The 24,498-nt window shown below is 44.8% G+C and overlaps 1 protein-coding gene across 1 annotated transcript in view; it reads right to left on the reverse strand.

The window, feature by feature from the left end:
- Positions 1-24,498, reverse strand: part of LOC306932832 (cullin-3-like) — a 40,358-nt gene that overhangs the window by 7,302 nt on the left and 8,558 nt on the right. Inside the window, exons 3-12 of the mRNA XM_079514772.1 lie at positions 21,542-21,655; positions 17,313-17,473; positions 15,435-15,549; positions 13,997-14,225; positions 12,187-12,332; positions 10,238-10,414; positions 5,578-5,748; positions 4,322-4,429; positions 3,043-3,167; positions 2,158-2,254 (exon numbers count right to left, since the gene is read on the reverse strand). Of these exons, the coding sequence (XP_079370898.1) occupies positions 2,158-2,254; positions 3,043-3,167; positions 4,322-4,429; positions 5,578-5,748; positions 10,238-10,414; positions 12,187-12,332; positions 13,997-14,225; positions 15,435-15,549; positions 17,313-17,473; positions 21,542-21,655 (1,443 nt within the window). The remainder of the gene's footprint in view (positions 1-2,157; positions 2,255-3,042; positions 3,168-4,321; positions 4,430-5,577; positions 5,749-10,237; positions 10,415-12,186; positions 12,333-13,996; positions 14,226-15,434; positions 15,550-17,312; positions 17,474-21,541; positions 21,656-24,498) is intronic.

Raw genomic sequence — 24,498 nt, forward strand, 5'->3', positions numbered from 1 at the left:
TTTTTTCATTAATATTTGTATTAGAAGTTAGGCACCAAATATTCACATCTGCATGAATGTATATAGTATATCAACGTAATCAAGTGTACATGGAATGATATCTTTCTATCATCAACACAACAAGAAACAGATCTCAGAAACTGATAGGAACAAATAATATTTAAAAAACAACAACATGACATCTCTATTGAAAACAGCTCACATCACTTCACAGCAGTGAGTTGTCCTGTGACATGGAGCCATCTACTGGACATATCATGTAACAGCAGCACACTACTAGTCACAATGTTATCAAACACACAGAATGCTACTGAAGGCTGCATATCACCTGTTGAGACCTATCCACACATCTGAATGCTACTGAAGGCTGCATTTCACCTGTTGAGACCCATCCATACATCTTAATGCTACTGAAGGCTGCATTTCACCTGTTGAGACCTAGTATCCATACATCTTAATGCTACTGAAGGCTGCATTTCACCTGTTGAGACCTACCCATACATCTTAATGCTACTGAAGGCTGCATTTCACCTGTTGAGACCTAGTATCCACACATCTTAATGCTACTGAAGGCTGCATTTCACCTGTTGAGACCTAGTATCCATACATCTTAATGCTACTGAAGGCTGCATTTCACCTGTTGAGACCTACCCATACATCTTAATGCTACTGAAGGCTGCATTTCACCTGTTGAGACCTATCCATCCATCTTAATGCTACTGAAGGGTGCATTTCACCTATTGAGACCTATCCATCCATCTTAATGCTACTGAAGGGTGCATTTCACCTATTGAGACCTATCCATACATCGTAATGCTACTGAAGGGTGCATTTCACCTATTGAGACCTGTCCATCCATCTTAATGCTACTGAAGCCTGCATTTCACCTATTGAGACCTATCCATCCATCTTAATGCTACTGAAGGGTGCATTTCACCTATTGAGACCTGTCCATCCATCTTAATGCTACTGAAGGCTGCATTTCACCCGTTGAGACCTATCCACACATCGTAATGCTACTGAAGGCTGCATTTCACCTGTTGAGACCTACCTACTGAAGGCTGCATTTCACCTGTTGAGACCTATCCACACATCTTAACCCATTTAGATCGTAGGACGTGTGGAAACATCATAGCTAATCCAACCGAAGAACTGCGAGGACGTGTACGCACGTCCTAGCGCATTTTCATTGATATCAAACGAGAGAAAAAATGTTTTAGGGGGGGTTGGCCTCTCCTTCTGCACCATACTCCTTGCTGTTCACCCGTGCGCGTTGCCGTTCACTTCCCTGTTTACGGCTCAGAAAGAAAGGCTCGTATCTCCTAATCTAGGGAGCTCTCCGTGGTTTTGACCAGATGGATATACTAAGCTCTTTCTGACTTCATCATGCCTCTCGTTCAAAATATGAAAGTGAGGGATTATCCAGCGACTTTATCGTAATCATAGCGAGGTAAGCAAGCAACATTATTTCTCCCGGTTTTTGTACGGAACGGAAGGGGGGCTTTCAGAGTAAAAGCTGCCATATCTGCGCGGCACCCCGAGCTGCTATTTTGAAAGAAATCACAGCGCTGATAGTGTTAATGCTACTGAAGGCTGCATTTCGCATGCTGAGACCTATCCACACATGTTATTGGAAAGTTACAATGTAGGCATTTATCAGACACTCTAAATCCAGAGTGATTTACCGTAAGCAAGAACAACACATAATAGTAATACATCAAATACACAGTAGTCATCAGGAATCATGCGTAAGCTAAGAGCCTCAAATCCGTCAGTGGAATATCTATATAATGAAACAATGCGTATGCATTATAGGGTGGTATGTTTACATAAAATGCATGAGTTGAGCCTTTCCATACGTCTGTAAGGTCGTCGAGGCCAGTGCAAGTGCTACGGACTAAGAGGTGGGTTTTCAGACTACGGCGGAAGACTGGGAGTGAGTCTGCAGTTCTGACTGCAGTGGGAAGTGCATTCCATAGTTTTGGAGCCAGGAGGGAGAAGAGTTTGGCCACACCTCATTTTATGAAAACGTGTTGGTCTGAAACTAGCAATGTATACCGTATATACGTGTGAAAAATAATTCAGCTCCATAGCCCTTTAAAAAGCGCCACGTACCTTTTTGATTGGACCGTGGAAGGTTGCGTTGAGGGCACGTACCTTTTTGATTGGCCCGTGGAAGGTTGCGTTGAGGTCTGCAGAACCCATGTGATGCTGCAGCGTGAGTTGTCTGCCGCTGTGCTTGGCCAGGTAGAACCTGCACACGCAACGGAAGGACAACACACATGTTCTCTTAAAACCCATTTAGACCTGGGAACGATTCTACAAATGCCTTCTAAATCCTGACAGTTTCCTGAAAAACCCATGTTTCTATGTCGTTCTCAAACATTTTCATGTCAAGGACCCCGAAAAATTATATGTAATTGGCCACCGACCCCCATCTGAAAATATGTTGTTCCAGCGACCCTCCAAGAAGCAAAGATTTGACTTAAAAACGTTGGCTCTGAAAGAATATATTCAAAGATTGACACTACAAATAGCAGATCTACAAGCTCATAGTGCGCCACCGAGTGGCGCGCTACGAGCTTGTAGATCTGTTATTTTTCAATAGCTAAATTATAACATAATGTTTAAAACACCAAAAGGGGTTCCCGCCCAAAATGGGTTAAGGGGAGTGGCACAGGATCTTGTCAAACCGCGCTATGAGCTTGTAGATCTGCTATTTTTCAATAGCTAAAGTATAAAATAATGCTTAAAACACCAAAAGGGGTTAGGGTTCCCGTCCAGAATGGGTTAAAAAGTCATGGGTATGATGGCCTGGGTGGTAATCCAGTCTGGCAGTGTGCCGCGGGTTCGACTCCCGACGGCCCTTACTGCATGTCACCCATCCCCCCCCCCCCCCCCCCCCCCCCCCCCATCTCTCTCCCCATTCCATGTCAGCCTACTGTCTATCCCTCCTTAAAAAATATATAAAATAAAGGCAAAAGCCACAAAAAAAACATAATAAAAAAAACAGTAGTATGATGAGAGCAGAGAGAGACTGACCGTCGGAACACCTCAAAGGCGTGGCGTGGCGAGGGGGGGATGCTGCACTTGGGCGTGGCAGACTGCGTGGGCCAGTAGCCTGTCGTGAGCACCCGCACGATCAGGTCAACGCCGTTCAACGACAGCTGGGGATTGGACAACACAAATCAACGACAGCTGGGAATTGGACAACACAAATCAACGACAGCTGGGATTGGACGACACAAATCGGACATGCTCAGCATCGCATTATCCTCCCCATCTCGTTGGTTCATTGCAGGTGAGACGGAAGGGGCGTGCCAGTGACTGACAAATGACAATGTAGGCATTTAGCAGACGCTCTTAATCCAGAGTGATTTACAGTAAGCAAGAACAACACATGGTGATACATCAAATACATAGAAATAGTCATCAAGGATCATGAGCAAGCTAAGCACCTAACATCCGTCTAACAGTAGAATATCTGTACAATGAAACTGTATTCACTATATAGCAGGGGTAGGCAACTTTGACGATGGCTTTCAAATGCCTTTAATTATAGTTATGTTAAAGACGGGGTGAAATGGTTAATTTTGGCAAGTTTCAGCCTGAAACGACAGGTTCAGGCTGGGGCGGAGCGACAGGTGGCGGAGCATCATCGTACCAAAACACGGAAGACAGTTGACTGGCCTCAAGTAGCCTACCCGCTGCTATTTTATCATATCACAACATAATGTTGTCATTGACCATATCATTGGTATCCTGGCGACGCACGTTATAGATTCACGGTTGGGAAAGGTTGAGTTTCTCTTCTCGCGTACCAGTGGGACATGTACCAGCACAGATCCACGTACCAGTGGGACATGTACCAGCACAGATCCACGTACCAGTGGGACATGTACCAGCACAGATCCACGTACCAGTGGGACATGTACCAGCACAGATCCACGTACCAGTGGGACATGTACCAGCACAGATCCACGTACCAGTGGGACATGTACCAGCACAGATCCACGTACCAGTGGGACATGTACCAGCACAGATCCACGTACCAGTGGGACATGTACCAGCACAGATCCACGTACCAGTGGGACATGTACCAGCACAGATCCACGTACCAGTGGGACATGTACCAGCACAGATCCACGTACCAGTGGGACATGTACCAGCACAGATCCACGTACCAGTGGGACATGTCCCGCGTACCAGCACACGTACCAGTGGGTGGGAACCTCTACACTCTGGAGTGCCATGTCTTAAGTGTCTACACATAATATGCTATCTAAATTCTATAAGTTTAGCCGTTTGCATAGGGACTCACCCCGGTGGTCTGCAGGTGCTGCCTGAACTCGTCCATGGTGGTGTTGGAGATGCTCATGTCGCGGAACATTCCTTCCAGTTTGGAGGTGAACTGACAGCCGCACTCCGTCTGAACATTGAGAGAGAACAGCAGGATTACAGATTAACCCCATTTTGACCTGAGATCAGATTCTACAAATGTCTTCTACATCCTGACAGTTTTCTGAAAAAGCTATGTTTCTATGTCAGTGGTTCTTCGATTTTTCAAAAATAGCAGACCTACAAGCTCGTAGCGCGCCACTCGGTGGCGCGCTATGAGCTTGTAGATCTGCTATCTTTCAATAGCTAAAGCATAACGTAATGCTAACACCAAAAGGGGTTCCCACCCAAAATGGGTTAAGACAGTGGGTTTTCAACGCTAGTCCTAACGAGGTCCATTATTGTCTCCACCAGGCCGAAGGCATGGGGAGAGAGTATGTTTTGTTCATTCTCCTTTTGAGCCACGGAAAACACAGTTTGATTGGCATTTAGCCTCTCAGACCCAAGAATATGTTGTTGTCGTTGGACAACATTTTGTCCATAATTCCATGATGTATTGATGTTGGTAGCATTGGTAGAGATACCAGGCAAACGATCAAAATATCAATTATTCTACATTCTCTAATTGTGTAGACTTTTTTTGTAAGAAGCGTCAAGTTCTTTCCGCTGCCGACCAGATTAGAAACTGGAAAAACGGTACCGCTCCCACTAGCACTAGCATGACTGAAGTAAAATGAGACACAAGTAGCATGTGCTTAAAGGGGCATTCCACTCATTTTCAACATTTTACTATGTCATTAATATACCATAGAGCTGTTAATAATAAAGTCCCCCCCATTCTGTGTTTCCTAGAACTAGAGGTCTGAAAAAAATCATTAACATGGTGAAACACATCTTGATGATGTCATCAAGATGTGTTTCACCATGTTAATGATTTTTTTCATAATTACAGTTCTAGGAAACACAGAATGGGGGGACTTTTTTATTATTTTCCAATTTTCCACACAACAGCTCTATGGTATATTAATGACATAGTAAAATGTTGAAAATGAGTGGAATGCCCCTTTTAAATTCATATTTAGAAAATGTTTCTGAGATGATAGAATGGTGATGGATGATGATGGTCATGGAAGGGGAACCTTCTAAAAGCTTCATGGGTAAAACTTCAAAATCCCAACAAAAAAAACGGTCAAAATGACCTCTCAGACATGCTAATGCTAGGCTAGAGTTCCCGCTCACCTTGAGCTTGGAGATCATGTTCTTCTCCGAGTCGTCCGAGACACTCTTGTTGGTGAGCAGCCTGCGGGCCAGGTGCTGCTTGTAGTACCTCTCAAACACGTCCTTCTCCTGCATGAAGCGGAACAGCACCATGGCCTTGTCCAGGATGGACTCCACCTCCTGCTCCGTCAGCTGAACACACACATCAAACCACAACGTTGAAGGGATATTTCACTTATTTAATGAATGTCAGCCTATTCTCAAACTATGCCTGAAGAAGGCCGAAAGGCCAAAACGTTGCTACGACTCTTATCTAAATAAAAACTCTTGAACCAGCAAGTGGCGGTGTGCGGGTCTCTCCTCCTTCTCTAAAACGTTTGCTGCTCTGCCAGGACCTATAGAGCGTCGCAGTCCCGCCTCCTACCCTGGACCAGGAAATGAAACCCAATGCATTATTCTCATAGACATTATAGACATAGACATTATATTCTCAAGTATTTATTTAAAGACGGTTACGCCGCGGACAAAGCCAACTCGAGTCGTGACAACTCATGACAACACAAACAATATTTTGGACCAAACAAATAATTACAAAGAAGAAAAACAACAAAAAAAGTGTTGTAACCTGCCGTTTTTTTCTTCTTTCTAATTATTTGTTTGGTCCAAAATATTGTTTGTGTTGTCATGAGTTGTCACGACTCGAGTTGGCTTTGTCCGCGGCGTAACCGTCTTTAAATAAATACTATAAGAAATGTCTATGAGAATAATGCATTGGGTTTCATTTCCTGGTCCAGGGTAGGAGGCGGGACTGCGACGCTCTATAGAGCGTCGCAGTCCCGCCTCCTACCCTGGACCAGGAAATGGTTCTCCGTTCATTTTCCTCATAGACATTTCAGAAAGTATTTATTTAAAGACGTTTACGCCGCGGACAAAGCCAACTCTTGTCGTGACAAATCATGTCAACAAACACAATTTTTCGGGCCGAACAAATAATTAGAAAGAAGAAAAAAACGGCAGGTTACAACACTTTTGTTGTTGTTTTTCTTCTTTGTAATTATTTGTTTCGTCCAAAATATTGTTTGTGTTGTCATGAGTTGTCACGACTCGAGTTGGCTTTGTCCGCGGCGTAACCGTCTTTAAATAAATACTATAAGAAATGTCTATGAGAATAATGCATTGGGTTTCATTTCCTGGTCCAGGGTAGGAGGCGGGACTGCGACGCTCTATAGAGCGTCGCAGTCCCGCCTCCTACCCTGGACCAGGAAATGGTTCTCCGTTCATTTTCCTCATAGACATTTCAGAAAGTATTTATTTAAAGACGTTTACGCCGCGGACAAAGCCAACTCTTGTCGTGACAAATCATGTCAACAAACACAATTTTTCGGGCCGAACAAATAATTAGAAAGAAGAAAAAAACGGCAGGTTACAACACTTTTGTTGTTGTTTTTCTTCTTTGTAATTATTTGTTTCGTCCAAAATATTGTTTGTGTTGTCATGAGTTGTCACGACTCGAGTTGGCTTTGTCCGCGGCGTAACCGTCTTTAAATAAATACTATAAGAAATGTCTATGAGAATAATGCATTGGGTTTCATTTCCTGGTCCAGGGTAGGAGGCGGGACTGCGACGCTCTATACGCACCTGCTGTTAAATTAAACCGGGTGTGCGGAAGTCATCTCTCTAATAAACTCCCCCTCCCCCCCAAAAAAATGGTAATTTCCAGGCTTTTGTGAACACCCCATATTCATTTTAGCTGCCCCGCCCCCTTCCTATACAAACCCAGCCTAACTTCAAACTTACGCAAACGTATGCATAAACGGAAGTGCTGGAATTTGGCGGGTGTTGCAGGATTTTGGCAGAAGTACCGCTCAAGGAAATGACGTTGATGCTTAGGTTGTGACCAGGCTTTTCTCTCTGTCTTAGGTTGCGGCCAGGCTTTTCTCTCTGTCTTAGGTTGTGGCCAGGCTTTTCTCTCTGTCTTAGGTTGTGACCAGGCTTTTCTCTCTGTCTTAGGTTGTGACCAGGCTTTTCTCTCTGTCTTAGGTTGTGACCAGGCTTTACTCTGTCTTAGGTTGTGACCAGGCTTTTCTCTGTCTTAGGTTGTGACCAGGGTTTTCTCTCTGTCTTAGGTTGTGACCAGGCTTTTCTCTGTCTTAGGTTGTGACCAGGGTTTTCTCTCTGTCTTAGGTTGTGACCAGGCTTTTCTCTGTCTTAGGTTGTGACCAGGGTTTTCTCTCTGTCTTAGGTTGTGACCAGGCTTTTCTCTGTCTTAGGTTGTGACCAGGCTTTTCTCTCTGCCTTAGGTTGTGACCAGGCTTTTCTCTGTCTTAGGTTGTGACCAGGCTTTTCTCTCTGTCTTAGGTTGTGACCAGGCTTTTCTCTCTCTTAGGTTGTGACCAGGCTTTACTCTGTCTTAGGTTGTGACCAGGCTTTTCTCTGTCTTAGGTTGTGACCAGGCTTTTCTCTCTGTCTTAGGTTGTGACCAGGCTTTTCTCTGTCTTAGGTTGTGACCAGGCTTTTCTCTCTGTCTTAGGTTGTGACCAGGCTTTACTCTGTCTTAGGTTGCGGCCAGGCTTTTCTCTCTGTCTTAGGTTGTGACCAGGCTTTTCTCTCTGTCTTAGGTTGTGACCAGGCTTTTCTCTCTGTCTTAGGTTGTGACCAGGCTTTTCTCTGTCTTAGGTTGTGACCAGGCTTTTCTCTCTGTCTTAGGTTGTGACCAGGCTTTACTCTGTCTTAGGTTGTGACCAGGCTTTTCTCTGTCTTAGGTTGTGACCAGGCTTTTCTCTCTGTCTTAGGTTGTGACCAGGCTTTTCTCTGTCTTAGGTTGTGACCAGGCTTTTCTCTCTGCCTTAGGTTGTGACCAGGCTTTTCTCTGTCTTAGGTTGTGACCAGGCTTTTCTCTCTGTCTTAGGTTGTGACCAGGCTTTTCTCTCTCTTAGGTTGTGACCAGGCTTTACTCTGTCCTAGGTTGTGACCAGGCTTTTCTCTGTCTTAGGTTGTGACCAGGCTTTTCTCTCTGTCTTAGGTTGTGACCAGGCTTTTCTCTGTCTTAGGTTGTGACCAGGCTTTTCTCTCTGCCTTAGGTTGTGACCAGGCTTTTCTCTCTGCCTTAGGTTGTGACCAGGCTTTTCTCTCTGCCTTAGGTTGTGACCAGGCTTTTCTCTCTGTCTTAGGTTGTGACCAGGCTTTTCTCTCTGCCTTAGGTTGTGACCAGGCTTTTCTCTCTGCCTTAGGTTGTGACCAGGCTTTTCTCTCTGTCTTAGGTTGTGACCAGGCTTTTCTCTCTGTCTTGGGTTGTGACCAGGCTTTTCTCTCTGTCTTGGGTTGTGACCAGGCTTTTCTCTGTCTTAGGTTGTGACCAGGCTTTTCTCTCTATCTTAGGTTGTGACCAGGCTTTTCTCTCTACCTTTGTGACCAGGCTTTACTCTCTGCCTTAGGTTGTGACCAGGCTTTTCTCTGTCTTAGGTTGTGACCAGGCTTTTCTCTGTCTTAGGTTGTGACCAGGCTTTTCTCTCTATCTTAGGTTGTGACCAGGCTTTTCTCTCTATCTTAGGTTGTGACCAGGCTTTTCTCTCTATCTTAGGTTGTGACCAGGCTTTTCTCTCTATCTTAGGTTGTGACCAGGCTTTTCTCTCTATCTTAGGTTGTGACCAGGCTTTTCTCTGTCTTAGGTTGTGACCAGGCTTTTCTCTCTGTCTTAGGTTGTGACCAGGCTTTTCTCTGTCTTAGGTTGTGACCAGGCTTTTCTCTCTATCTTAGGTTGTGACCAGGCTTTTCTCTCTGTCTTAGGTTGTGACCAGGCTTTTCTCTCTATCTTAGGTTGTGACCAGGCTTTTCTCTCTATCTTAGGTTGTGACCAGGCTTTTCTCTCTGCCTTAGGTTGTGACCAGGCTTTTCTCTCTGTCTTAGGTTGTGACCAGGCTTTTCTCTCTGTCTTAGGTTGTGAACAGGTTTTTCTCTCTGTCTTAGGTTGTGACCAGGCTTGTCTCTCTGTCTTAGGTTGTGACCAGGCTTTTCTCTCCGCCTTAGGTTGTGACCAGGCTTTTCTCTCTGCCTTAGGTTGTGACCAGGCTTTTCTCTCTTTATTAGGTTGTGACCAGGCTTTTCTCTCTGTCTTAGGTTGTGACCAGGCTTTTCTCTCTGTCTTAGGTTGTGACCAGGGTTTTCTCTCTCTTAGGTTGTGACCAGGCTTTTCTCTCGGTCTTAGGTTGTGGCCAGGCTTTTCTCTCTATCTTAGGTTGTGACCAGGCTTTTCTCTCTATCTTAGGTTGTGACCAGGCTTTTCTCTCTATCTTAGGTTGTGACCAGGCTTTTCTCTCCGTCTTAGGTTGTGACCAGGCTTTTCTCTCTGCCTTAGGTTGTGTTGTGACCAGGCTGGCATTTCCGTTTCACGAAAATATGTTTTAAAATATCTTTAGAGCTTATTTTTTTTATTTCCTTTTCTGCTAAGCAACACGCTACATATGCTTAGATGATTTCTATTTACATTAGGATAAATTTGCGCGACTGTACAGACGAAACGGAAGTGGGGAGGAGGCTCCACTTCCGCTTTATATGTTACTCATGATAGAACTTCCGTTGCTCCAGACTGTATGATGGAAGCATTTGGAAATTGCGAGAGGCAACAGTCTGGTGACGCAAGACTAGCTTGTCGTCTATATGAACAGGGCGAGGTACTACTCACCCCTTTGACTCCCTTCTTCAGCTTGTCGTCGATGAACAGGGAGAGGTACTCGGGCGAGCGCGAGTTGAGGTTCAGGAAGTACTCGAAGTCGCCGGCGATGGTCTGCTTGAAGAGGCGGTCGTTGGCGAAGGACTCCAGGAGGAACCGGTCGAAGCGGATCTTCAGGTCCAGGAGGCCCTGTTTGTGGAGGACGGGAGAAAGACAATCAACGGACAGAGTGTTAGTGGAGGACAGGAGAAAGACAAGGAAGGGACAGAGTGTTAGTGGAGGACAGGAGAGAGACAAGGAACGGACAGAGTGTTAGTGGAGGACAGGAGAAAGACAACCAACGGACAGAGTGTTAGTGGAGGACAGGAGAAAGACAACCAACGGACAGAGAGAGCAGGAGAGAGACGGGGAGGACGGGAGAAAGACAACCAAAGGACAGAGTGTTTGTGGAGGACGGGAGAAAGACAACCAAAGGACAGAGAGAGCAGGAGAGAGACGGGGAGGACGGGAGAAAGACAACCAACGGACAGAGAGAGCAGGAGAGAGACGGGGAGGACGGGAGAAAGACAACCAAAGGACAGAGTGTTTGTGGAGGACGGGAGAAAGACAAGGAACGGACAGAGAGAGACGGGGAGGGAGGGAGAAAGACAAGGAACGGACAGAGAGAGACGGGGAGGGAGGGAGAAAGACAAGGAACGGACAGAGAGAGCAGGAGCGAGACGGGGAGGACGGGAGAAAGACAACCAACGGACAGAGAGAGCAGGAGAGAGACGGGGAGGACGGGAGAAAGACAACCAACGGACAGAGAGAGCAGGAGAGAGACGGGGAGGACGGGAGAAAGACAACCAACGGACAGAGAGGACATGTTTGTGGAGGACGGGAGAAAGACAACCAACGGACAGAGAGAGCAGGAGAGAGACGGGGAGGGAGGGAGAGGGAAGATTCAGGGGATGCCAAGAAAAAAGCATGCTCATGAACTTGTGAGTTGTGACTACTATCTTTACAAAGTTCTATTCCCATTTACACCTCCATTATGCATGCATGTTTCTTTGTCAGGTGAAACCTGACTAATGAAAGCTCATGAAGTGTAAGCGACCTAGTCATCAATGGAGCGACGAAATCATCACTGGGAGTCCCACCCCATGCCGCCTAAGCCAATGGGAGTCTGACCCATACTCTGAAACACATGCCAGCCAATGGCGTAGTAGCGATGATTGCCTGCCTCCCAAGCTATGACACTCATATACACACACCGCAGCGGAGTGTCTGATAACACTGGCTAATGTTATGAGCAGGAAAGAAAGAGACAGTGTTTGTTTCACCTGACAAATATGACTATGTAATCTTTTTTTTCCCTTTTTGTTTTTGAGTAGCCAATTATAATTAAAACATTTTACACCTACTCCCTCCCCAATATAGTCTTAGGTTTTTCTTTTTTTTTGTTGTCAAAAATCAATGCTATCAAAAACCCTTTACGTTTGTGTTGGTTAAAAAAATAAACTGTTTTCTCTCCGACAACAGGACAAGAGTCCTTACCGACTCACACAAACTCTTAGTTATGTTTCCTTTGATCTCCTCCTCCTAGTTCAAGCGTGGCGCCAAGACGGACAAAACGCACGACGGTACAACGCATTTAACCGTCGTGCATACAAATGGGCGGATGTTGACTTTCCTGTAGTGTATAATCTGTCTGTCTAGTGGCAGTTGAAGAGTAGACGCCATGCATATACCCATTTTGGGCGGGAACCCCTTTTGGTGTTAGCATCATGTTATGCTTTAGCTATTGAAAAATAGCAGATCTACAAGCTCGTAGCGCGCCACCGAGTGGCGCGCTACGAGCTTGTAGGTCTGCTATTTTTGAAAAATCGAAGAACGACTTGACATAGAAACATAGCTTTACATTGACAGCAGATAAGAGGTAGGTAGGAGCTCATAATAATAATAATAATAATAATAATAACCTGGATGTAGTCCACAGGGTTCTTGCCCTCTCCCTCCTCTGACACCAGAGCCTTGCCCTGTTCCCTCAGGTAGGAACTCATACACTCACACATGGTCTTCAGGCCGTTGGGCACTCTGCTGAACAGCTTGTACATGCACGCCAGGTCTGAGAAAGAGAGAGAGAGAGAGCACACACACACACGCGCGCGCCGACACGCACGCACGGACACACACACACGCACGCACGCACGCACGCGGACACAAACACACATGCGTTAGAAACTCATGACTACCATTGAGCAGTGTCCATCATGGTGGGTGAGTTGCGTTACGTACTCATGGAATATATATAAAAGCAAAATAAAATCTCATGATTTAAGTTTATTTCCCGGTAAGTTTTGACAGCAACAGAGGCACGTTGTCCGACTACTAACCCTATTATTAACCTAACCTCAGTGAACCGGTCACGTAAGTAATCATAAAGCGAAAGTTGTTGTATAGCTCAGTTTCACTTTGTTTTCGCTTCAGGTGGCAGTAGTTTCACTTCCGCGTTTTCCTATAGTCGCCTGCTGGCGGTAGGCAGTCAGTGATGCGTATAGCCTGCATCCATAGACTCCATATTGGTCACCCTCCGGGGGTCCTGGGATGCAATACTGTACTCGGTACTGTACTCTAACGTCGTTGAAGTAGGACTCATAAAATGTCCCTGGCTGGGACCAATCTAAAAGACCACCGCTGTGTCGCGGGGCCCATTAACCCATTCTGGGCGGGAACCCCTTTTGGTGTTAGCATTATGTTATGATTTAGCTATTGAAAAATAGCAGATATACAAGCTTCAACAAAAATCGAAGAACCACTGACATAGAAACATAGCTTTTTCAGAAAACTGTCAGGATGTAGAAGACATTTTTAGAATCTGATCTCAGGTCAAAATGGATTAAATTGAAAATGAAAACATATTTACATCACTCTACAGTTTTGCGGTCAATACCCGCAAAACTCTGAAGTTGGCATTTAAAGCAACCAAAGATATGGCACCTCCATATCTTGCAAGTCTGATTGAACCCTATAAACCCTCCCACGCGCACTCAGATCAGCCAACGCAGGGAATCTGGAAATACCTTCACTAAAAACGCTGGGCCAACACTTGCAATCAGAACTGCAGACTCACTCCCAATCTTCCGCCGTAGTCTGAACACTAGGGATGGAGCTCGTTAATTTGTATTGATAACGAGCACCTGTTCGATCAGGCTTATCGAGCCGGGTTCTTATCAAGCCCACTATCCAGCTTTTTCTATCATTTTGTGGAAGGACGGGAGACAATACATTCTGAACAGAACCAGTATCTTTTACTAGGCCTTCAAGTACAGTACATTTCTAACAGGCAATTGACTTTTTTACCAATAAAATATTAAAGAAACTGTTAAACTTAAGTGTTATTTTGTTTACGATGGCAGCGCTGGTTGACAGGTATCAATGCACTTTTGACCGACATGTTTGTGCCAGCATGGATGATTACATTTATTTCTTGATCGCCTCTTGTCTTGATTGTTTGAACATGACGTTTAATGGGCCGCTGTGCTCGATAACAGGCTTGATAAGATAACGGGTACTCAATAAGCTTGTTATCGGATTTTATCGGGTATCAGTTATCGAGCTCCATCCCTACTGAAAACCCACCTCTTCAGACTCTATCTTAGCCCGTAGCACTTGCCCTAGCCACAACGACCTTACAGGCGTATGGAAAGGCTCAACTTTTGTAACTTAGATAACATTTCATTCATTCAACATTTTAAATTGTAAATTGAAGCGGGGCGGTGGCCGACCGACCTTCCGTCTTGCCGTTCTTGAGCATGTGCACCAGGCCAGAGTTCTCCATGTCCACGATGGTCTTCATGTGCTTGGAGATGAGCTGGCGCTCCACCACCTTCACGATGGGCTCCTCCGTGGTCAGGTCCAGGCAGTGCACCACCCGCTCCATCTCCTCCTTGATGCGAGCCTCCACCTTCTTGATGTACACGCTGGCGCTGTTCTCGCCCAGGAACTTCTGGCTCTCCATCTGCCAGAGAGAGAGACCAAGTACATTTACATAATTAACCCATTTCTACACGCTGACAGTTTTCTGAAAAAGCTATGTTTCTATGTCAGTCGTTCTTCGATTTTTCAAAAATAGCAGACCTACAAGCTCGTAGCGCGCCACTCGGTGGCGCGCTATGAGCTTGTAGATCTGCTATTTTTCAATAGCTAAAGCATAACATTATGCTAAAACCAAAAGGGGTTCCCGCCCAGAATGGGTTAAAAAAAGGCCGCTGCAGTTCAGGAGTGATGAGTCTCCAGCGGAAGGCGGAAAGTCAAGCGGAAGTGCAGAATGCATGCTGCTCAAGTGACTATTGGCCAATCACAGCGCAGTCTTTTCCGGGACTTATATCAATTCAATCCAAGGGATCTTTATTGTCATGAGAAAACAAACGTTTACATTAGCCTCTGATTGGCCTGTACCGAATGTCCCCTTCTGTGACGCACGCAGAAGCTTGGCAATTAAGCTTCCGCTACGCTTCGCAAGGAATCTCGAGGAAAGCTTGCCTCCTCTCGAGATCCACACGCCACAGAGCCGAAGGAGGGGTCCGCGGCCAATTACATATATATTTTGGGGTCCTTGACATGAAATAGTTTGATAGCCACTGGCATAGAAAAAACATTTAGAAGCCTTTTTCTTTTTTCTTTTTTTTTTAAAATCGGCCTCAGGTCTAAATCCCTATGTTCCCCAGGTTCTATGTTCCCCACTTACCTCAGGTTTAGGGTTAGCGTTAGGTTTCTGGTTTAAGGACTTCAGTGTTTTGTACTATACAATTGTATGTATAAGTACAGAACAAAGAATGTTTGTTTTTGCCATCTTTGTTGAAGAGTCTGAGCAATTATGTTTTAGTTTATTTTATGCCAGTGTTAATTTTTAGTTGGCTAAGACTAGATAGTTTAAGTAGCCTAGGCAGGCCTAAAGTTCAATGGATTGTTCAAAATCAAATCAGAATTTACTAAAAGTAACACTAAGTTGTTTAGTCTTTAGTCGTTTAGTCTTACTAGAATTACTAATATTACTAGGTTAGGTTTCTGGTTTAGGTTTATTCTAAGTGGGAACAAAGAACCTTTTTTGCATGGTGGGGAACATAGAACCTGGGGAACATAGGTACGCTCCCAATTAAAGCCAGCGTTGTAAAAACAGATTCTCAGAGCACTCAGGTTCAGGAGAGCAGGAGGTTCAGCCACAGACCTGGAAGAACTCGGCCGACATCTCCAGGAACGGAGCCTCAAAGTCCTCTTCATAAACCGACCTCCCTTCCAGGCCGAGGATCATCAACATCTGGCAGGCGTTCCTGATGGCGCCCCTGGTGGACACAAAGACAAACTGCACCAATTAGCAGGAATACAACAATGACAAAAGCGCGATTGATGATAATGGCGATGATAAAGCTGCGGCCCAGAAGTTATTTTAGGATTGCCAGGGACCAGGGATACAATCTGGTCCAATACAAGGATACAAGCTCAAACAATACAATACAAACAGTCATGTGACAGAATTAGGCATGTGCCAATATATCGTATATTGATTTAATCCCGACGATATGAATCAATTTAATAAAAATTAAAATCGATTTTCTTTTTTTTCTTTTTCTTTTTTTTAAGGGGGGCTAGTGAATTATGGTGTGTGTGAAATGTGAGTTTTAATCTTATTCCATCATATGCAAGTGCTTTTGGAGAGAAATGAGACAGGCACTTTCAGTAGTACAGCACTGTAGAGAGGAGCTGTGTGTGTCTGACTGTGCCCAGGTGATGTTGATTCTCATTAATACATCAAGGAAGGCAATTATGTTTCTGCACTGTCAAATAGATCTATCCCAAGATGCCATCAAAGAAAGATTTGTTTTTACATTTAAACTCTAGCTAGGTTTTAAACAAGAAAACATGTTTAAGTAATTGTACATGAAAAGTAATGCTACTTTTGCAATGTAGTTAAATAAAAATTGTGGGAAAAAAAAGCTCGGTCATTTCTCAACCTCATATCGTGATACATATCGAATCGTGAATAGAGTGTATCGTTACATGCCTACTAGACAGAATCATATCATATATAAACCAGGGGTTCTCAACGTTTTTGGCCGGGGACCCCCGGAAATGCGTTGGCAATGTCTCGGGACCCCCGCCCCGCCCCCTCCAGACCCCCAATATAAATTGACTGCTACAATAACCTTAATAATAGAGACAATACGCCATAAATAAATACTGAAACCAGATATAATCATTAGGGAAGGTGTATGCATGTACTATATGCATGTACTATGTGTACTATATGTCAACTCTTCATTTCCATTATCCATTCAGATATTTCAAATATTTTGAAAATAATTTGGGGGGTCGTAAACGATACAGACACACTTCCCCGACAACGCAGAGACAGTTATTTTTGGACCACAATGCTTATAGGAGACGATTTTAAGAGGACCCCATGTTATTCTCCATAGTGACGTCAGGACTTCGGCGCTCTATAAGCTTGGATCAACATTCTGATCCTGAACCAAGCAGGTAGAGGAGCTGGTTCTAGCCTATAGAACCACGTTATCCTAGAACTTCTAAGGATAACGTGATATCAAAATGTCTGTGGCCAGCATGGCCGCAGACATTTCACAGTGGCGCGAGACCTCGCTGTCACACCGCCCAGTGTTTTCTTTTCAACCCTCTTCTAATTCTACAGCTTTACGGCCATTTAGGTCTCTTTAAAATGTATTTTTTTCTTAAAAACCTCATGTTTCTATATCAGTGGTTCTCAATATTTCATGTCAAGAACCCCAAAAATTATATGTAATATGCCGCCGACCCCCCCCCCCCATCTGAAAATATGTTGTTCCAGGGACCTCCCCAGAATCAAATATTTGAGTTAAAAACTGAAACTCTGAAAGAATATATATATTCAAAGATTTGAGGCACATTTTCACGACTTTTCAAAAATAGCAGACCTACAAGCTCGTAGCGCGCCACTCGGTGGCACGCTATGAGCTTGTAGATCTGCTATTTTTGTTTAAAACACAAAAAGGGGTTCCCGCCTAAAATGGGTCGAAATGGCTTTAAAAACACGGTCGAGGGGCCAGCCTACCTGTCCACCACCTCGCCCTTCCTCTCCCGTGAGATCATGTCCAGCAGCGTGGTGCGCAGGTGGTCTCTGATGCAGCCGTAGCGGACCACCTGGTCCCTGTAGATGATCAGGCCCAGGTTGTACACGTTCTCCACGTTGTTCTGCTGCACGTACACCCGGTCCTGATGGGGGAGGGGGGGGGGGGGTGGGTCACAGCATGACACAAAAATGTTAATTCTCCCGTCTTACTTTCATTATCGGTTTCCCGGCGCGTGGAGACGCCGGAGACCGCCTTGTAAAGGTAACGTTGGCAATAGCTCACGATATTTAAGACCTGGAACGCATCCGTGTCACCTTTAGCTTTTAACCACTTTAACCCATTTAGACCTAACATCGAAATAAAAAAAAAATCTTCTGAAAGAATATATATTCAAAGATTTGTGCCGCATTTTCACGATTTTTCAAAAATAGCAGACCTACAAGCTCGTAGCGTGCCAGTGGCGCTCTATGAGCTTGTAGATCTGCTATTTTTCAATAGCTAAAGTATAACATAATGCTTAGTTAAAACACCAAAAGGGTTTCCCTATTCGGGGATTAACACCCCGAACGCCCGGGGTTATTTAATCCATTAAGTCATAGCGCCCAGCGATTTATAGCAGCGGAGCACATTTAGCGACGGACCGGATGTTATCCCGGATGTGGCTGAAGCAGCTAGATGTAGCCAAAACACTCTTGATGCGATCGACAACAACGGGAGGTATGATTAATTCTAACACGACTAGTGACGGGACCGCGATGGGCCGTCTAACACATAATCTTTTCTTAGAATTGGACGGAATGATTTAGATCAAGAGTTATTCACGTTTTAAGATTTTCCATCTCGTCGGCTAAAATGGGGGGGGGGACATTTTCGATGACGTCCCACCGGAAAATAACATTGAATGTTGCGCAACAGGCGCTCCCAGTCTGTGGAGCTAATCTCCGTCCTTTTGATCAATCTCTGTCCTGAGTGCTGGGCGTTGCTAATTGATAGGGCGGAGAACGTCGTCCTTGCCGCTCAGGGTGTTAACCATTATTTTAAACTACAGCTCTTGAAGAATTGCACATCTACAAGCTCATCATTTCCCACCAACGAGCTTGTAGATCTGCTATTTTTGAAAAATCGTGTGCAAATCCTTGAACATATTTTTTTAACTCATATCTTTGCTTCTGGGAGGTCCCTGGAACAACATATTTGCAGATGGTGGTCAACGGCCAATTACATATGATTTTTGTGGTCCTTGACATGAAATAGTTTGACAACAACCGACATAGAAACATAGGGTTATTCAGAAACCCGTCATGATTTAGAAGACATTTGTAGAATCTGGTCTCAGGTCTTAACGAGTTAAGAAAGAACCATAAAGCAGTATGTGGTTCTCAAACTTGTCCATGTCAAATATATATGTAAATATATATGTACTGTTCTATTTGGGCCACAGACCCTATCTGGAAATATTCTATTTTCTTTTCTTTTTGGTCAAATGAGATTTATTGGAGAAGCAACGGTACACATTGTAGGGTTATACAGAGCAGAAATATCATTTTTTTTACAACAGGACGCGCAGCTAAAAAAAAAAATCACAATATTAATTTTAAAAATATATATAATAATCCCCCCCGATTCAGATCTTTTGAAAATCACGTGGTCGGCTCCACTCTCCGCGGTGCGGTGTGTGGTCTGGGGCAGAGTGTAGAGTAGGAGAGTAGCGACACGCTTTGATCTCGCCGCAAAGCGGGGGCCTATGGGCTATAGTTCCTAACATTGCTCCTATGGCTGGAACTATCCCATTGAGATAGAATGAGCACTTCCGCATTCCATTGTTACAATGGGAGTCAGCGCTAGTGGCGCCACTCTCTTACTAGATTACTCTGGTCTGGGGCGAGTGGAAACCCAGAGGCTCCACCTCATTCCAGCCGCTACGCCATTGTCCTGTCTACTTCCGTTAGCCCGGTCCAAAGTGAAAGGTTGGGACATATTTAAGGCTGTGCAGAAACAATGAGAGGAGGAAGTGGGTTGTACAACCTTCCAACTTCACGCACAGACAGCGCACTACCCCTAAACTGAGACGCGCGCGCACACACACACACACACACACACACACACACACACACACTAAACTGAGACGCACGTACACACACAAACTAAACTGAGACGCACGTACACACACACACACATACTAAACTGAGACGCACGTACACACACACACAAACTAAACTGAGACGCAAGTACACACACACACACATACTAAACTGAGACGCACGTACACACACACATACTAAACTGAGATGCACGTACACACACACACACTAAACTAAGACGCACGTACACACACACACACTAAACGTTTAGCTACTTTGTCAAAATGTGATTTTTTTTTTTGTGGTGTAAAACAATCCAAGTCTGTTCCGTTTCCTCACTCTGCCTTTTAGTCGTCACACTGGCTAGAATGAAAGAATGTTTGGTTGCCACGGCGGAGGTGATGCACCGTCCTCTCCTCGCTCTCCTCCTCCTATCCATTTTAACCAAGGGGCCAGTGAGGCTTTCCAACGTTGAAGCACTGGGCCCTAGCGGTAAGAGGAGGGACTGCAGGCGGACCCGTGGAAGTATGACGAGGAAAACCTGTGCAGCTGGGCTTTAACGTTGAGCACGTTTGCACTTCCGCATTTTGGGCACCAAATTTTGGTGCCCAAATCGAAAAAAGGCGGAAGTAGACGGTCCTTCAGGGTGCTTCAAAACGCCAATGAGCAACTTCCACTGACATGAATAGCGGGGGGGCGGAGCTTTGCTTTACTTCCCTATATCTGCGTGAGCCGTGAGGTGGGCGGACACATTATTAGGAGACGGGAAGAATGTTGGAGTTTATTCATTTCCAATGGGAGAGTGAACGTGAACACAGCTTATGAACCATTCCTTAACTCCATGGTCACTGAACTAATAATAATAATATACTAATAATATACTAATAAATACTGGACCCAATCATCACAAGGCACACAATATTTCCAAGATATTCATACCAAATTGGCTTCTTTTAGCGAGACAAATCAGGAGAAAATCTACTTTGTTATCGACCTTTCTTTATCCCAGCAACAAACTCTCGTGAGATTTGAGAGGAGTCCGGAAGAGTCTCTCTCTGTCCATCTGCAATTTGACGGAAGACACATAGGGGGCTCTGGCCACATATTTAAGATGAGAATATGAAAAGTGAAATGAATGGACATTTTAAAAGTGAAATAAAAATGTGTGTTCCAATGCTTAATAATAATATCATTTCCCATAACGGTCTTAAACTCTTGATGGGGCCGATTTTGGGAAATAGGAATCATGACATTTGCCATATAATGTTCTCAATACACATGACGTTGTCAGTCTGGGAGAGGGGAGAGGGGAGGGTGGTGGGGAGGTCGGGGGAGAAGCAAACCACGCCTACTTTATTTAGGAGACCATTTTGTAGGCTTTGTGTACCATTTCGACCTCTAGTGGCTCCAATGAAGTTCGCCCATCTTTATAAATAAATAATCTTTGTGTGTACTCACCATGTACATGAGGATGTGTACTCACGCACATGTACTCACCATGTACACGAGGCTGTGTACTCACGCACATGTACTCACCATGTACACGAGGATGTGTACTCACGCACATGTACTCACCATGTACATGAGGATGTGTACTCACGCACATGTACTCACCATGTACATGAGGATGTGTACTCACGCACATGTACTCACCATGTACATGAGGATGTGTACTCATGTACTCACCATGTACACGAGGATGTGTACTCACGCACATGTACTCACGCACATGTACTCACCATGTACATGAGGATGTGTACTCACGCACATGTACTCACCATGTACACGAGGATGTGTACTCACGCACATGTACTCACCATGTACATGAGGATGTGTACTCACGCACATGTACTCACCATGTACATGAGGATGTGTACCCACGCACATGTACTCACCATGTACACGAGGATGTGTACTCACGCACATGTACTCACCATGTACATGAGGATGTGTACTCACGCACATGTACTCACCATGTACCTGAGGATGTGTACTCACGCACATGTACTCACCATGTACCTGAGGATGTGTACTCACGCACATGTACTCACCATGTACACGAGGATGTGTACTCATGCACATGTACTCACCATGTACATGAGGATGTGTACTCACGCACATGTACTCACCATGTACATGAGGATGTCTCGGATCATGACCATGGCCGTCTGGTGGTCGTTCCACGCCTGGTTGAGCGTCTGCAGGAAGTTGTTGTTGAGGGCGTTGAGGACGTCGTCCCGTACCTTTCGAGAGGTGGTGGTCCACACACACACACACACACACACACACACACACACACACACACACACACACACACACACACACACACACACACACACACACACACACACACACACACACACACACACACACACACACACACACACACACACACACACACACACACACACACACACACACACACACACACACACACACAGTTTGGACTGTTGCAATGTATTGTGTACTCGAGTCATTGACTCGTCTCAACATTTTCATTGACTTGGTCACTTGACTCGGGACTCTACCCCGACCGAGTCCACTTGAGTCACGAAACGAGTGACTACAATGTTGATTATATCCATATTATGAGGAGCCCATTCACATTAAATGCTAAATAGTGCATTTATATAGCGCTTTTATCCAAAGCACTTAGATTACATGAACCCATTTTGGGTGGGAACCCCTTTTGGTGTTAGCATTATGCTATGCTTTAGCTATTGAAAAATAGCAGATCTACAAGCTCATAGCGCGCCACCAAGTGGCGCGCTAAGAGCTTGTAGGTCTGCTATTTTTGAAAAATCGAAGAACGACTGACATAGAAACATAGCTTTTTCAGAAAACTGTCAGGATGTAGAAGACATTTTTAGAATCTGATCTCAGGTCAAAACACACTTTCATACACCGATGCCGGAGGAAACCATGCAAGGCACCAACGCTGCACATCGGGAGGAATTAGGGGTTCAGAGTCTTGCTCAAGGACACTGACACTAAAGCCAAATTACAATACCCAAAATATCAACCACTCGCTCACTCACACTCGGTCACTCCAGCATGTAAAATGAAAATGATTCTAGCGATGCTGGATGCATTATAAACTAAGGGTCATTCGATGTTGTCCTACCTAGACCATCTAGGACTTTTATAAACGGTCGTCCAATGTCGCCCTAGGCATAGAATGAGTTAACCCATTTTGATCAGGAACCCCTTTTGGTAGTTACATACATTATGTTATAATTTAGCTATTGAAAAATAGCAGATCTACAAGCTCATAGCGCGGCACCGAGTGGCGCGCTACGAGCTTGTAGGTCTGCTATTTTTTTTAAATCGTGAAAATATTTATTTCAGAAAACTGGAGGATTTAGAAGATTTTTTTTTTAATTTTGAGGTCAGGCCTAAATGGGTTAATAACTCTCCTGGCGTATGCATTTTGGGCATTTCATCATACATAGGTGAAAATGCATTACTCATGAATTTCGTGTGGAAACATATTATCGTTCCAGAGAGCATTCCATTTCCATTTGACAGTAAATCTGACCAAATGCATTACATAAATGCACCCATCTGACAAACCTTCCTGGGTTTTGATTGACGATGACATTAATTGGATTAATATTTCAGGGAGGCCCGAGTGTTAAGCCGAAGACTCTATAATTAAGCATGAGGCCAGTTGGCTGACGTTCAAAATGTGACATGCGTTGAAATATTGTATCATATAGACATGGCATGTCTTCACAATGTGTGCATTAAGCCAAGTCAATTTGATTTCCCGAGCCACCTATATAAAGAGTGCAAACGACTCCATCGGGACGGTGCCAAATAAGATTCCTTGTGCATGTTGTCAGCAGGCCGAGGAAGTAAATCCTTGGCCTGCCTAGGCCTGTCACAATCATTACACAATCGTTAATCACAATTATTTGAACGACAAAATCGTACAGTAAAATGTCATAATTGTGTCATCCTGTGTTAGAATATTTGCACTTTGCACATGGCCGCGGGAAGATGTTTACAGTAGGAGGTGCTGAATGCTTAGTATGGGGTGCGTGCGTGTGAGCGCGCGCCGCAAAATGTGCGTCCACGCGCATTTTCACGCAGAAAAGTGGATTTTACTTTCCCTCTCCACACGCATGAGCAAACTGACACAGACAATTAACCAGGATAAGGCACCGATACTGTGATACAGCATATTTATTAGGCCTAGTAACAGAAATCTGTTTTGATTCAAATCATTATTATTTCCCCCCTCCTATCCGAGGGGGGGCTGTGCCTGGGCGGAGAGGGTGCTCCAGCACCCCTACTTCCCTCAGCCATGACTTTGCAGCTACCTACAAACCATTCAAAACCGCTCTAAATTACTCAAAACCCACTATGTCTGGGCAGACGGCACTCTAGGGACGTGTGTACACCTTCCTCTGAAAGACAATCTCTCGATGTTCAAACTCGGTACCAGATCTACAAGCTCGTAGCGCGCCACCGAGTGGCGCGCTACGAGCTTGTAGGTCTGCTATTTTTGAAAAATCGAAGAACGACTGACATAAAAACAGAGCTTTTTCAGAAAACTGTCAGGATGTAGAAGACATTTTTAGAATCTGATCTCAGGTCAAAATGGGTTAAGTATAGGTTTTACCTTGTTAATGAGGTGCTCTGTGACCACCTCCATCAGGGTGGTCAGAGTAAGGGCCGATTCATACTCCTATTTTAGAGCCGAATAAAAGTGGGTTCGGCTCTGTAGAGCCTACAATGTGACGTCATTTGAGGTTCGGGGGGGGGGGGGGGGGGGGGGTACCGTCCTAAAGTCGGGTCTTCGGTGCTACTGAAAATTTCTGACGAGCCGAAATCATTTTGGCACTACAGCGCCGAAACAGCGGTAAAATAGGAGTATGAATCAGCCCTTAGAGTTAGGGTTCTGGTATAGTTTTACCTTGTTAATGAGGTGCTCTGTGACCACCTCCCTCAGGGTGGTCAGAGTTAGAGTTAGGGTTCTGGTATAGTTTTACTTTGTTAATGAGGTGCTCTGTGACCACCTCCCTCAGGCCCGTTAGGGTTCTGGTATAGTTTTACCTTGTTAATGAGGTGCTCTGTGACC

Source organism: Electrona antarctica, assembly GCF_951216825.1.
Source record: "Electrona antarctica genome assembly, chromosome: 11".
Lineage (NCBI taxonomy): Eukaryota > Metazoa > Chordata > Actinopteri > Myctophiformes > Myctophidae > Electrona > Electrona antarctica.